The sequence below is a fragment of the Megalobrama amblycephala genome, linkage group LG1, assembly GCF_018812025.1.
Source record: "Megalobrama amblycephala isolate DHTTF-2021 linkage group LG1, ASM1881202v1, whole genome shotgun sequence".
NCBI classification, from domain to species: domain Eukaryota; kingdom Metazoa; phylum Chordata; class Actinopteri; order Cypriniformes; family Xenocyprididae; genus Megalobrama; species Megalobrama amblycephala.
This window is the reverse complement of record NC_063044.1, coordinates 23,240,312-23,256,481: the sequence shown is the minus strand read 5'-3', so window position 1 is coordinate 23,256,481 and position 16,170 is coordinate 23,240,312. Positions and strand designations below refer to the sequence as shown.

Genomic DNA, 16,170 nt, shown 5'->3' with positions numbered 1-16,170 from the left:
ACATTTGATGTGAAATTGTTTGGAACAATTTTCAATTAAGGAGCAAAAACAGACAATATGGGCCCTATAATACACCCGGCGCAATGCGACGCAAGGCGCAGCGCAAGTGTGTTTGCTAGTTTGCGTCCGGCGCCGTTCGCGTTTTCCCGTTCAGCGCCACGTCCTTAAATTAGTAAATGCATTTGCGCCAGTTAGTGCGCCCATGGGCGTGCTGGTCTAAAAAAGAGGTGTGTTCAGGCGCATTGCTATTTTAAGGAGCTGAAAATAGACTGCGCCATAGACCAACTCAAACCTGGTCTAAAGCCTAAAGTCAATGGCGCAATATTTTTTTGTTAGAGCGTGTTGGTAGAAACTGCGCCTCTGGGCGCGTCCACAGTGCGCGTTGACTTTGCTTATTACACACAGGGATGCGCATCACACAAACATGCCAAATATTAAAAACAAAAGGATTACAGTGTAAAAGAATATTATTGTGTAGGCTACATAAATATAAAAATGTAATGATGAATAGTCATTGCGTGTATTAGAATTCAATTCAGCCTATTACTACTTATAATGATGAACGAAATTGGCTAATTAATTGAACAATCGTGCCAATACACACACATATATATTAACTGACTCATCGCGTGTACGCCATGTAAATAGCAATCCGCCATGGCGCGAGCGCATCTCGCTCTTAAAGGGAATGGGAGATGACACTCTGATTGGTTTATTGAACATTACGCCCATTACTCATTAAGAGAATAGGGACAACCCATTTCAAAAATGCGCCCCGGCGCACGGACCGTTTTTCCGTCGTTAAAATAGCAAAAGTGGATTTGGACACGCCCTGAGTGCACCTGCGCCGTGCGCTTTACACTTTGCGTTTAGATCGTTAAAATAGGGCCCTAAGTGTCTAAAATGTAAGTTAATATTAGCTTAGTGTTTATTGAACTATTCTATGAAATTAGTCTAACATTTGCTTGTACTGAATCAGATCCAGATGTTTTTTACTCTTACTCAAATAATTATCACCCGCCTCTGCTTGCGTCTCCAAATACTGAAAATTAGCACAGATGTGTGTTTATCACTGTGACTTCAGCTCTAATGCTGTGCAGCTCCTTTGTCTGTGACTAACTGCAGTGATGCGGAAAAAGACATTTGTTTTCTGTGGATGTGGATCTGGCAAGGATCTTTTTTTTTTTTTAAATGTATGAATGAATGTGTTTGTTGTAATTGAGTATTAAAGGTTGTATGAACAATTTTCTTTTGTCTGTGATGAGCTGGGGAATGCTGATTTGTCCACTGTGTTATAATGATTTGAGTGGATTATTCAATTTGGGGTGGAGAGTAACGAGTAGCCTGTAGCGCAGTGCTGGAGTTTCACCTTTAATTGCCGTTAGCGAGAGTGTATATAGGTGATGTTTATTAGAAAAATGTGTTTTTTTAAATATATTTATTATATTTCTATCTTTCTGGATTAGACTATCAATAAAGTGATAGTTGGTGGTGTGATGTGGCCTCTGTCCTCCATATCTTTAACTAAAACTTTAAGAACATCTGAATATTGTTATTAACTTATTAGGGTTTACAGTGTATATAAAGAGTACATTCTGAGAAAGATTTGTTCATAACAAACTCTTACAAATAAAGTGCAATAAATAAAACAAGTGAGTCTTTTTGTCAAGGTTTGTGTTTTTCATTGTTCGATTCAAGATTTTTTAACAGAATATTTAATAAAGTTTCAATGCAGGATAATTTTGAATGCATTTTGTTAAAATTTAACCTGACGGAAATCCTGATGTTGTTCTTTAACCTGTTTTTAACACACCCAGAGTGATCAGAAACTTTGCCCTCTTACAACATCTCTTATTTCTCCTTTCTGTCATACAGACTCTCTTCTCTCTTGACAAAATAAAATAAAAATCAACAATCAATGGCAAACTTTCAAGAAGGATTTTCAAGAAGTTTGTCTCTGAACAGACAGCAGATCTTTGTGATTCTTATGGTGATTAATTTATGAAATCAGAAAAGTGATCCAGAGGGTGAAAGTAAAGTTTAGATTGCTGGAGCTCAAACAGTGAAAATGGATTCACTAAATGTATCTGCAGAAGAGCTTTCTTGTCCAGTGTGCTGTGAAATCTTCAAGGATCCTGTTATTTTATCATGCAGTCACAGTGTCTGTAAACAGTGTCTTCAACAGTTTTGGAGGACCATGAAAACTCAGGAGTGTCCTGTCTGCAGGAGAAGATCCTCAAAAGATCGGCCTCCTGCTAATCTTGCGCTAAAAAACTTATGTGAGTCATTCCTGAAGGAGAGAAATGAGAGGCGTTCATCAAGATCTGAGGAGATCTGCAGTTTACACAGTGAGAAACTCAGACTCTTCTGTCTGGAGGACAAACAGCCTGTGTGTTTAGTGTGCAGAGATTCACAGAAACATGTCAGTCACACATTCAGACCCATCAGTGAAGTGGTTTCATCATATAAGGTAAGACAAATGTCTTTGCATTCATATGTCAAGAACAATAAGTAATCATAAACACAGATATCATCACATGGATGAAGTTATCATCTCTCTCTGTGCCATTTTACTCAACTTCATTTGACACACACTCTGATGTGAAAAAGTAATTGCCCCCATACTGATTTCTTCTGTTTTTGTGTGTCTCATACTAAATAGCTTTAGGTTGTCAAATGAAATACAACATAAGGCAAACTACACAAACACAGAATACAGTTAAGCCCCCGGAAAAGCAAATGGGAAATAATTATCGTAGCTGCTGTTCATAACATTCAGCAAAGATAGTCACATGCATTTGATCTGATATACATGAAGTACAAGGTTATGAGATGCATCATGTGAACGCTTGGCTAAAGAGATGTGTCTTTAATCTAGATTTAAACTGGGAGATTGAATCTGAGCCCCGAACATTATCAGGAAGGCTATTCCAGAGTTTCGGAGCCAAATGTGAAAACACTCTCCCTCCTTTAGTGGACTTAGATATCCTAGGTACAACCAGAAGTCCAGAGTTTTGTGATCTTAAAGAGCGTGAAGGATTGTAGGGCAAAAGAAGATCAGTTAAATACACAGGAGCTAAACCATTTAGGGCACGTGTGGCAAACTCAGTTTCTGGAGGGCCACACCCTAGTGAAAAAATAGTATACTTAAGCACAATGTATTCATATGTACTTTAGTATAACTAAATGTATTTGTGGCACACTATAAATTGGTAAAGTCTGTTAAAATGGAACAACTAATTTTGTACTAAATGCATTTTAGTTGTCCAAAAGCAATGCTGAAGTTCAACTAAAGTTGTATTAAATATACTTGTTTGTGCTAAAGTGGAACTATTCCAAGTATACTTCAGTACACTTTAAATGTACTATTGTATTTAAGTTTTGAAATGCAGAATTCACTCAGCATGAACTTTAAATGTATTTTGGTGACAATTAGAATTGCAATTCAATTACACTGTAAGAGTGTTGAACATACATTAATATTATACTGATAAACTTTTAGTGATTTTAAAACACATTGCAATGGCATTCCAAGTTAAATTGTAGTGTGCTAATGGCATCATTATAGTGTGCTTCAAATAAGCTACTATAAAGTAATCTTTATAAATAAAGTCACAGCTTTAGATTATGCCTTTTACAGACAGCCCCAGTATACCAGTAACTTACTTATCCAGTGAACATCAGGGAGACAATGGGAACAGATTTACATGTATATTGAATGCAGGAACCAGTACGGGCTGAAATCAAACCCAGGTCAGGCGGGCCGCTGTCGGACAAGAGCACTTTGTTTACCTGTTGCGCCACCACACAGATATAAACTGCTCTAAACTGGTGTTACTTTGTGTTCTCTCTATACTGTTACAAGTACAGCTATAAGCGCACAGACGTTATTAATGACAGCACAAATTATATGGATTAAAAGACTGAATCGCTGACAAAATTATTAATATAGACACAGTAAGTGGTGTGTGAAAATAAAGGTGAAACGGCCTGTTGCTATACAACACGAACGTGCCATTAAACTTGAAGCTGTTTAAGAAATAAAACCATTAGACGCAACATTAAATATCAAGAATGTTTTGCTTCCCTTTTTCCTGACGTTATCCGTCATTAACAACATGAAGCAATTGCATAAACCGGCACATTAGTTTATTCTTGTGCGCACATTAAAACACAGACAGTTCCGTTCATTGGTGGAAAAACATGAACATGCAGAACTGCTTGTGATTCCGTGTGCAGATGAAATATAATCATCCGTAACATTCCTCTGACGATTGCCTCTGCACGCTTCAACTCTCAATGCACCACAACTGCTCCTGACAAAAACACAATTGAAATGATTTGGCGATCTTGCATTAAGCTGCGGATTTATATGTGATGCATAAATTCAAATGATACTTTTCATGCAGTTAACATTTCTGAATGTATTTGGTATTTTAAATTTCTGTGTAATTTTTTTTTTTTTTTTTTGATCAGGATCCGTTTAATAATTAATTTAATAATTCCATAATATTTTGACAGCCCAGAGGGCTGCAGTCCATATTTCAAAATGCAAATTAAAGTAGCATTAATGGGAAAAGTGTATTACAGTAGGTGCATTGAAGTGCATTAGGAATACACTAATGTAATAAAACTTCTGATCAGGTACGTGAATTTCATTCACCATTTCAAACTAACTATATGTTGTTTTCTTTATTTGTCATAATTACAAATATTTACTTATGTAACTACTTTCTATATGAATGTATATCTGTTTGCAAGGAGGCAAAATTGTGAAAAGTGCTATTGAATTAAATTAAACAATAGCCTTCCTGATACTCAAAGTGTGAGCAAATTATTAAAAAAGGTAAAGGTCATAATAATAAAACTTAATTCATGATTATTTTTTGCAACTCAAAACACATTTCCTGTAAACCTTTATCTAGGTCAATACTATTTTTTATACTAAACAAGTAGAACTCAAATACTGTTCATTGATTTGGACATTTAATCATAACAGGTCAACATAGTATTCAACAACAAAAAAAAAAATTACTGAAGTACTTAAAAATATAACAAATGAAATCATTTTATTTGCAAATTTCTCATGGTTAGGTCTGAGCTGTAGGCAAAAGTTGGGTTTGAAAATTCTGCCCAATACAGCCAATTAGCAGAAACAAACTAGATGTTTCATTTCATACCTCATGTTTTCTGTGGTTTGCACAAAAAGAAAGTCTCATCTAAAAAAATACATAGCATCATCTAAAAACAATTTGATCATTCTCGGATTTGAAATACATGGTGAGACTTGTGTCTTTAGCTACAATGACTTTCTAGACTCTAAAGTTTCCTTCTGACAAATGTGCCAAAATCTGCAACCACAGATTCCCTATAGTGTGCACTCCAGTGAGTTTGGTTGTTTAGCAAATGTATAGCAAAACCGATTGTTGGTGAGTGTGATGGTATTGGCTTTATGGCGTGTTTGAAACATAGATCAATCATTGTTGTCTATATGTGTCAACTTCTGTTTCAACCAATAGCAGGACGTTTTTGGCAGGCCAATAGGCGTCAAAGTTTAGCTTCAGCAGTTACAGTGTTTTCAAATCATTTCAGGATGAATATATTTATGAGTTAAAATGCACATGAACATCAGCATAACTCATAATTATGAAAACATGTCAGAGGCAATGGATGCAGAGTCTGCCCTAGTGAAAAAACCCTACCAAATGTATTTAAAATAGGCCTACATTCATTTCACACTAACTAAAAACCCATTAATACTGTATATTAATGGGTTTTTAGTTAGTGTGAAATGAATGTGTGAAATGAATGACTATTTACAGACATACTGACATAAATATTTTAATTAAACTTTATTTGCAGTTCTTCTTTATTGCACAATGTATAATGCATATTTATAAATATTAAGCCTAAAATTTGTTGAATATCACTATTAGTAAGGCTATTATGATCACTCTATAATTTGAATGCAAGAAAAATATGCTTGTACTAAAGTATACTTGTAATAGTTCCACTTTAGCATAATCAAATACTTAAGGATATCTTTAGTTGGGCCTCAACACAAAAATACAAAAATACTTGTTCCAGTTTAGCAGACTTTAAGTATACCAATTTAGTTTACTAAAAGCACAATTGCAGGGTATTTATATTAAGTAAACAAAAATGTAAATGCAATTGTAGTATACTTAGCATAAAATAAATGTGTTTCAAATACATTTTAGTATATTTATTTTTCACTAGGGCAGCCCTGCAGAGTTTAGCTTGAACCCTAATTAAACAAACCTGATTCATCTAATCAGTCATTCACAGGCATATTTGAAAACTAGGGGTATGTGTGTTTGGAGCAAGGTTGGAATTAAACTCTGCAGGGCTGTGGCCCTCCAGGAACTGAGTCTGACACCCCTGATTTGGGGCCTTATAGGTCATCAGCAATACTTTATAACTGATATGGAACTTAATAGGTAACCAGTGTGTAGATGATAAAATTGGTGTTATATGATCCTATTTTCTTGACCTGGTAAGAACTCTAGCAGCTGCATTTTGTACTAATTGTAGCTTGTTTATTGAGGAAGCAGGACAACCAGCTAGTAATTCATTACCGTAATCTAGTCAAGACGCCATGAAAGCATGAAATAACTTTTCTGCATCAGAAATAGATAACATATTCCATATCTTAGCAATGTTTCTGAGGTGGAAGAAGGCTGTTTTTGTAACATATGAAATATGATTTTCAAAGGACAAGTTGCTGTCTAATATAACACCCAGGTCTTTAACTGTCGAGGATGGAGTAACAGTACATCCTTCTAAATGCAGATTGTAGTCTGAGAGATTCTGTGTACAGGTTTTTGGCCCAATAAGTAATACTTCAGTCTTATCTGAATTTAATAGAAGAAAATTACTAGTCATCCAATGTTTTACTTCTTTAATACATTCTGTCAGATTGGATAATTTAGAGATTTCGTCTGGTTGTGTTGAAATATATAACTGAGTATCATCGGCATAACAGTGGAAACTAATTCCATGTTTTCTTATAATATTGCAGAGTGGCAGCATAAATATTGAAAATAGCAGAGGGCCTAACACTGATCCTTGCGCCACTCCATAATTTACTTATGTGATCTTAGATTTTATCCCCCTTAAAATAGACAAAATGGTAGCGGTCTGATAGGTACGACCTAGACCACCTGTCCCTGAATACTAAGATTATTTTATGATCCATAATATCAAACACAGCACTAAGCCGACAACTTTTTCTAGTATTATAGACATAAATGGAAGATTTAAAATGGGTCTGTAATTTGCTAATACTTTTGGATCAAATTGTGATTTCTTTATGAGAGGCTTAATAACTGCTAGCTTGAACGGTCTTGGGACATGACCTAAAGATAAAGACGAGTTGATAATATTGAGAAGAGGCTCTTCTGCTACAATTCTTTCTGTAGTGTAGTGGGTATTTAGTGGGTAACCGCTCTACCTAGGTCCTAATCACCCCACTGTGCGTGGGCCTCGGACGCTCTAACAAGGAGGCTAAAGGCTGCAACTTCTAGCGTCAGTTGCTAGAGCATCTCTTGAGATCAGAGGAGTGAGGTTTACTCACATAGCAACTACTAGCTGGTCTCCGTTACATCCTGACAAAGTGTTCATCAGATAGTGCTGACATGGATGAACACACTTTCTAAGGGTGCTTCTCAAACGGAAGTCTGCATCCTTCCGAGTCCAGTCCTTCAGAGGCTTGTAGGCTAGAGTACTCCTCAGCATTAAATGCTAGAATGAGATGCTCTGGTAAGTCCGCATGGCTGTGTCACATGCGTTCCCGCCCCCACAGTCACAGCATGAAACTACTAATAAAACGTTTTCATATTTCAGACACCAGTCACGGTGGGGGCATTCCCTATAGTGCCCTCTTGGGGACGCAGCATGAGTTCCCATTCGAAAGGGACCTTTTTTTTTTTTGGTTCAATAAATAATAGGGGTGCGACGAGACAGTTAGCTCACAAGACAAAACATGAAATTGAGTTCACGAGAATGTGACGAGATTTTGACACAGTACTTTTAAGAAATCCTCAGTGACAAAATACATAACTAGAAAAATAGTCCGCAGGTTCATTTGAAATGTTTTAACTAATCATCTTATAATGAATGTCATTTCAGTCTAGTTTCTGATTATGAACTATTAGGCCGGGTTCACACCACAAGCGGCAGCAGAGCAGAAGCAGCGCGTATTTTTTCGGCGCCCATGTTAACAGATGAGTGCGTTCACACCGCACGCAGAGGCTGCGCAGCAGCGCGGAGCAGGAGCAGAGCAGAAGCAGCAGTGCCGCGATCGTTTCGGCGCTGGGTCTATTTTTGCTGCGCTGCTAACGCTCAATTAAAGTGAAAGTACACCTTTGATGGACAAAATAAATATGATTTCACACAAAAAGTGCTCAAAATGCACAGAATAAGCATATCTAGTGTGTTTTATCAAGAATTGAAGTATGTCATGAAAGAAAATCAATATTAAAAAATATTTATAGAAGATTTACTCATTTAAACTTGTTTTTAATTATTCAGTTTGGGCTAAAGTATGGTATATTATAGAAAACTAAACTAAACTAGCCAGAAAATATGATATATAAACATTATTTTAGTTATTACACAGACAGCAATATAGGCTCTTGCATACCCAAATCAAACCCGAGTTTGCAGTCTTGTAAACATGTTCATGCGTCAGATGATGTAAAACACAAAGCTTACCCTCATTCGTGTGCAGCAATGGATGACACGAGGCTTTTATTTATTTATTTTTATTTAGGCTTTATGTTTATATGTGAGTGTTGGACACCTTGCATGTTAACAAACTTCCAAGACTATCAAGTTTAACAATGACCAACTATAAAAACAAATTTATAGCTGTCTTTGTAAAGAAATGCTCACTTTATATGTAGCTTCAAGCCGCTGCTGTGACGCTGTACAAACGCTTCCAGTGTGAATACTCGCGCGTCTCTGCAGCTGCAGTTCACGTTAACGCGCTGCTTCCGCTCTGCTGCCGCTTGCGGTGTGAACCCAGCCTTATATGCCATAAAAGACAACAATACTCAAGCACGGTAAAAGGTTTTGCCACAAATTCGACTGACTGGCTTCTCTCCTGTATGATTTCATATGAGTCTCTTCAGACCTTACTGTGCATGATTTATGAGCTTCTACAACTTTTGACCTCCCATCTAAACTCTTTTTCACAAATTGATCATAGAAATAAAAAGTATTTATAGAGTATAAATAAAAATGAAAAACAGTTCCCTTTCGAAGGGAAGTTCAACTCTGCGTTCAGTGACACTTTGGGGAACGTCTCACGTGACCTGGTGTCTGAAAGCCAACTATACAACAACTCCAATCCTTATTGGCCGGCAACAGCCTATGACGTAATATGGCGCGACCCGGAAGTATAAAAGGAGTGCCTGGAGAAACATTCAGTATCTTTTTCGTCTTTCGGGTCTGTTCTGTCTGATCGCGACTATATCGACTCCGGTAAGGCATTTTTTAATATGCCTTACTAAGAGGTGTCCGCATCTGTGCCTGGTGATTCTGGCCCCGTTTGTGCTGAAGCAAAACAGTGACTGCAATCATAGTGCTTGCAGGTGAGCTCGTTGGGAAGTTTGAGAAAGTTGTATTCTCTCACGTGCAGATGGCTCGACGAGCGGTTCCTTTCTGTCCGTGAACACTGCAGCTCCCATAAACTTTCCATTCCTTCCTGATCTCCGCATTTGAGAAAAACCCCTAGCCATTCAGATTTGTATCTGAGCCAAGACAGACGGGAGGAGGAAGAAGAGTGAGTGAGATGGGTGATCAATTGTAAACACCGTCGCGTTTGTAATGGATTCCCCAGCTACATAAGGGCAATTTATATCTACCCTCTCCTCTTCTTCTTTCACCTCCTATATATAATGCTCAGATGATTCTTATTGTCAGACTGATGGCTGGGCCCATAGTGATTATTTCTGTCTGCCCGCTTTTTCGGTTTGATAATGAGAGGATTTTTTAGGTTTAAAAGAACCCCAGATTCCATCCTTTAACGTGAAAAAAGGAGTATTAGGAGTCTTCGGTCTTTAAGCCGCAGGAGGGTCTGTATTTTGTGTTTCAAATAAGACTTTGTTTTTCCTGTATAGTTTCTGAGTATGTAGTTAGAAAAAGTAAGGTTTTTGGGCAAACTGAAGTTGATAGGCTGGCTAGAACGATATATTGTGCAGGCCACATAATGGCCGCTTCTTAGCCACCTGCTGTTTAGAGTAGTTTCTCATCTGCTGTTTTCTAGAGTAGTTTGAGTTAGCACTCGTCACTTCAGTTAATATGTATGTTTAGGTCGGCCTTAATCGGCTGCCTGACATTGTTTGCTTGTGAGCTTCGCTTTCTTTCTCTTATCCATGAGATTTGGAGGTGAAGCCCAGGCTTAACTAGGCTTGTGGCCCTGTAAGAAGGCCCGTAGCTTAGCGGCCAGGCTAGAGCTAGGTTAGGTGTGTTATATGTTAACCCTATGTATAGTTCCTAGTTCTGGCCTCATCCCGAGGGAGTAGTTAGGCCATATGCCCATTGTCCCCTTGTTTATGTTGGTGCAATTGGTGAGGTTAACAGCTAGGTTGTAGACTGTTTTTAGACTCCCTGATGCTGTTTTTCTCAGGTGGTAGGACCTTATCTTTGCGTAGATAAGTTATCAGTGTATGCTAGGCTCCACTTTCTAGAACTTTTCATGCTATGGAAAGTGTTTTTTCCTCTGAGCCACTTGATTTTCTTGATCAAGGTTGAGTTGACGGTGCTAGCTTTTAGCCTTCGTCCTCTAGGGCTTAGTACAGATTTAAGAATCTGTGTGGAGAAAATGTTTTTCCTCTTTGAAAACAGCATGTATGTCAAAGCATTACATTTGCTTTGTTCTAGTTCTAGTTCTAGACTGTTGCCCTAAATTTGTATGAGAGCTTACTTATGCTGCCACATGTTAGCATATGTTCTCATAATAGCAGGCTCTTTAATGTTAGCCTCTATTGGAGAGATTGGTAACTATTATATTCCCCAGTTGAGGTTTATTTGTGTCACTGAGTGCATCACCTGTTGGGATTGCATACTCAGGGTAGTATACAACCACTTTTTGAGAAAAGCTGGATTCTATTAGCTCCCTTTGTGATCTTGTTAACAGCTATATTGCATATAACTTTGATTGAAGCCTCTTATGGTTAATTAGCCTTCTTCTAGTTAGCAATTGTATTTCTAACAAGTGCCTTTAGTTTATCATAGTTTGCTCACATAGTTTACACTGCCACAGGCTTTGCTACGTGTCTGTTTGAGGTAGTAGGCCATATAGGGCTCCCTTAGACATGTTGGCATTGTTTGGTTCCCTTTAGTCACATATGATTTAGGGTACATTGCCTGTTGGAATGTGTAGTCTAGCTCAGGTTGCAGTTAGCTTCCCACAGCTATTGTTGGGTTAGAGCTGGTCCCCTGTAGCTTGGTTCCCTTTATTTCATGATCTGAAGCCACGTAGAACGGTAGGCCCCAACAGGCCTCCTTTCTAGTTCACATGTTGGTACAGTTTGTGTTTTATTCTGCAAACAGACTGAACACCACTTGTTTCTGAGATTGTAGGCCCCACAAGGCCACCTTTTTAACTGACTTGTTGGCAGGATGCCTGGGAATCCAATACTACCATCGGCCACGCCCCACCTCTGTTGAGTAGGCCTTAAGCAGGCCTCTCGTGGAGTATGGTGGCGTAATATGTATTCCTTCTCTCAGTATGATGCATGAAAGTTTTCCACTGAATGCATGGCCTGTCAAAGGCCTTCCTTAGTGCGTGTTGGCGTATGTTGTACTCCTCTTGCTTTAAAGAGTAAAAAGGTTATTTTACCAAGTACACTGCTCGTTGGATTGTGTTAGGTGGACTGTCATGTGGGCACTTTACAGTTTAACTACTGTTACTAAGTCATATGTCCTGCTCCCAGCAAGACAGGGGTTCAAGGTGGCCCTCACAGGCCACCATTGAATATCCTTCTAATATGGTGAAATGCTTTTTGTATGTGAGTCATGCTCCATATAAAGCTATTATCATGATGTAGGCCCCTTTCTAGCCTCCATGATTATGTGCCCACAGTATGGTCTACCTGTTAGGATGAGCTTTGTACTTCCCTGCTAGGGTTGTCTGTGTAATAGTCCTTAGCTCCCTAAGCTGATCATGGGTTGTAGGCCTTCATGAGGCCTCCTCCTGAGGTTCAGCCCTAGGCTGGTTTGTGCTCCCCTGTATCGGGGTTTCTAGTGCAGAGCCTCCTCAGTGCAAATAATCAAGTGCTGAGTAGATCCTAGGATGAGTGGATTATACTCCCCTCAATACGAGGGTCTATAGCACTCAGCTGAGTTCTGCTTTCCAGGATGCCTGTCTCTACGTGGCCACTAGACTGACACCGTATGTTTACAGGTATTAAGCCCTCTGGGCCACCTTTTGAACATACTGGTGTATGTAATAGTGTACTCCTCTTGCTGAGAGAGTTTCAAGTGTTTTATTGAGTACATTTCTGGTTGGCCAGGGCCCCAGGTGATAATTTAACCTCCTTATGGTTTGGTTGTTTGTCCTTCCTGGTGCTTGAAATACTGCCACGAGCTGACGCCACGTGTCTGCTGAGGTCATAGGCCCGTTCTTTGGGGCCTTCCTTAGTGCGTGATGGCATTTGTTGTACTCCTCTTGCTTTAAAGAGTAAAAAGGGTTCATTTTACCAAGTGCACTGCTTGTTGGATTGTATTAGGTGGACTGACTGTTATGTGGGCACTTCACAGTCTCATTTTGCTGTATACTGAAGTCATGTTTCTTTGCTTCCAGCAAGATAGGTGTTCAACGTGGCCTCGCAGGCCACCATTGAATGTCCTATTGTTGTGACAAAGTACTCTAGCTTATGTGAGTCTTACTCCACATAGAACTACTATCATGATGTAGACCCTTTCTGGTCTCCATGGTTATGTGCCCACAGTATGGTCTGCCTGTTAGGTCGAGCTTTGTACTTCCCTGATAGGATTGTCTGTGTAATAGTGCTTAGCTCCCTAAGCTGATCATTAGGTGAAGGCTTCCATGAGGCCTCCCATTTAGGATCAGCCCCAGGCTGGTTTGTGCTCCCCTATATCAGGGTTCTCTAGCGCACAGCCTCCTCAGTGCAAATAATCAAGCGCTGAGTAGATCCTAGGAGGAGTGGATTATACTCCCCTCAATACGAGGGTTCTCTGTGCATGTCTCTACACGTGGGTTTGAGTTGCTTACTGCCCTTTTTGCAGTTCACTCTTACCTGCTCTCTTCGCTGAAGAATGTGTTATGGAGATTCTGTATTCAGACAGGGTTGGCCAAGACTAAGTTTGTCTTATGTCAGACCAGGTCGGCCTCCCTGGTGGCATTGGGGGTGACTTCATTTCCCTCTAGTGACTGGCTGGGGCTCCTTTCAGTTCCCTGGCCACATTCCCTTTAAGGGACCACTTTTCCTCGGGAAAGTTGGTCCCAGATGCCTTAGCAGCCTTGGTAGGCTTCCTACGGAAGGCCTCTTTGAGGCTCAGCTTGGGCTGTTGGCCGTAGGGAATGCTGTCACTGACAGCCTTTGTGTGACCCGAGGGTGAGTTGCTATCTGGCGTTTCATTCAAAACTGCTTGACATTTGTCTAGCCATCGTTTGGCATGCACTCTCCTTAACCATGGCAGCGTGGGTATATTGTTCCCCAAAGCATCATTGAACGCAGAGTCTCGTTCCCTGTTCTCAGAGAACTATGGTTACATACGTAACCTGAGACGTTTTCTCTTAGTCTTATTAAGTGCAAACACAAAGTGCGATACAGTGCTAAGAGATAGTTACAACTACACAGCCCAGTCTAAGATAGCTTTCATATTGGGAGATATTTGCATACATTGGGGAGCCGCTTTTAAAATGTGGGGATGTGGGGTATTGAAATCTCATTTGAATGCATGCTCATGTTTTACTGTCGCTTGCGCGATCACACATACTCTGTGAATAGGGGGTGGCATTGCTGAATGCGCATTCTACAAGGTAAGACATTTATCAGATGCTTAGGCTCTGTTGTGCAACAAATCCTCCCCCATAGTCTTGTCAGTCATCTTGTCACATACTCTTGTCACGTGATCAGTGAACTCTGATTCCTGCTGCACTATGTACTCTGCAGCTCATGTTGGATGAGCTGAATGGAATTGAAGCGAAAAAGCAAAATGACAGTGGAGGTGTAATGTAAACGTAGAGGTGGCATATTCTATCCTAACTTCACCCTCACACTCTGTCATGGCCATATCGTGAGACAGCTTTTTACCTCGACAAGAAATCTCATTACATTTTAATCTTGTAAGATCTTGTGGCATGAGATCTCATCAAACCCCTAGTGAATAACATTGTCTTTTACAAATTTTGTGTTTAATCAGATTGTCTTTGTTTTATGTTAGGTTTTAAATTCTGAAAACAGAAGAATTATGGATAGAGGCAAATACTTTTTTCACAGCACTGTATGATCATATCACTGTAATCTGGCATTTTATGTATTTTTCATTTTGTTCAATTCTAGGTGAAGCTCAATACAGCAATGAAGTCTTTACAAGAGAAACTTCAACAAAAAGAAAAAATTAAAGGAGGGTTTGAAAAAACAGTTCAACACATCAAGGTGAGGAAACCAGAATCAAAAAGGTCATTTTTATTACAGCTGTAGGATCACTACACACAGTATAATTGATATAATGCATTCCTCAATTCCTACTGGATTCTCAGATATGAATGATGTGAAGTGTTGATGTGTGTTGATTGAGATGATTGAAGTGAATATGATTTGATTTCAGTCTCAAGCTGAGCACACAGTGTGTCAGATTAAACAGCAGTTTGAGAAGCTTCATCAGTTTCTCAGAGATGAAGAAGAAGCTACAATCACTGCACTGAGGGAGGAAGAGGAGCAGAAGAAGCAGATGATGAAGGAGAAGCTGGAGGAGATGAACAGACACATCTCAGCTGTTTCAAACACAATCAAAGACATGGAGGAGATGATGAAAGCCAATGACGTCTGCTTTCTGAAGGTGTGAATTCAGATCATTGGTTTGATCATTGGTTCCTTGATTGAGTTCTTGATGATAAATGGTGTGTTTGTTCTGCAGAAGTTTCCAGTCTCAAAGGAAAGGTGAGTGATCTGCTCCTGTCTTTGGTCTCTCTGCTTCTGATCTAAAGCCACTGCAGTTCTGACTCCTGAATGTTATTCCAGAGTCCAGAGCTCACAGCCGGATCCACAGATGGCTTCTGGAGCTTCAATTCATGTGCCACGTTACTTGGAAAACCTGCTGTTCAGAGTCTGGAAGAAGATGGAGGACATTGTCCAAAACAGTGAGTCTGACTGCAGAAGATCTGAGCTCTCACACATACACTGGAAAAAGGGGACGTTTTACAGATTTAAAGATGTCTGATATGTTTATTAGTAGAATGAGTGTCATAATTCATAATAATCTGTGAGGGTTCTCTCTTGATGAACATCAGAATAAAAGCATCTGTTGATTGTGTCTTACCAGCTCCTGTGATTCTGGATCCAAACACTCCAGATCCAGATCTTGTCCTGTCTGATGATCTAACCGGTGTCAGAGACAGCTCATATCAACCTTTTACAGATAATCCAGAGAGATTTGACAGCCTGTGCTTATGTTCTGGGTTCAGATACTGAATGCTGAAGTCTTGGAGTAACTGCAGCAACAAACCAAAGGAGTGGATATGATTTATTTATCACTGATGTCTGGAGCTTGTGAGAGTGCATCTGGACTATGAGAGAGGAACGGTGTCATTCTCTGATCCTGTAACTAACACATATCACACATCTACACAAATTCTCAACCACCTTCACTGACACTGTCTTTCCATTCTTTAATAGTGTTTGTCCTCTGAGGATCTTACCATTCAGTAGTCAGTAAACATTACTCCTGTAGGTCTGGATCTTCCTACTTTTATCATCATACCAATTTTTAATCCATATCACATGAGTAAGAGTGCTGTTGATCTGAATATCAGCATGATGTCTGTGATTGGGCTGCAGCTGATCACATGACTGATATCCAGCATTACAGGACACAACTGACATATTGCTGTTATAAAGCAGATGAGTAAACAAGTAGTTTTCATTTATATAACATTACACATGTGGTGGACAA

At 39.4% G+C, this 16,170-nt stretch overlaps 1 protein-coding gene across 1 annotated transcript; it reads left to right on the top strand.

Moving 5' to 3' along the window:
• The first annotated feature begins 2,197 nt into the window (after positions 1-2,197).
• Positions 2,198-15,995, top strand: LOC125262934 (E3 ubiquitin-protein ligase TRIM35-like). Its single transcript, XM_048181807.1, has 6 exons — positions 2,198-2,470; positions 14,559-14,654; positions 14,827-15,057; positions 15,136-15,158; positions 15,240-15,358; positions 15,541-15,995. The coding sequence occupies exons 1-6, from the start codon at positions 2,198-2,200 to the stop codon at positions 15,687-15,689; spliced, it is 891 nt and encodes a 296-aa protein (XP_048037764.1). The 3' UTR covers positions 15,690-15,995.
• The last annotated feature ends 175 nt before the right edge of the window (positions 15,996-16,170 follow it).

Coding starts and splice junctions, on each gene's coding strand:
- LOC125262934 (XM_048181807.1), top strand. CDS start 2,198: ATGAAAACTCAGGAGTGTCCTGTCTGCAGGAGAAGATCCTCAAAAGAT. Junction 14,655..14,826: donor AAACAGTTCAACACATCAAG/GTGAGGAAACCA, acceptor ATTTGATTTCAG/TCTCAAGCTGAGCACACAGT. Junction 15,159..15,239: donor TTTCCAGTCTCAAAGGAAAG/GTGAGTGATCTG, acceptor ATGTTATTCCAG/AGTCCAGAGCTCACAGCCGG.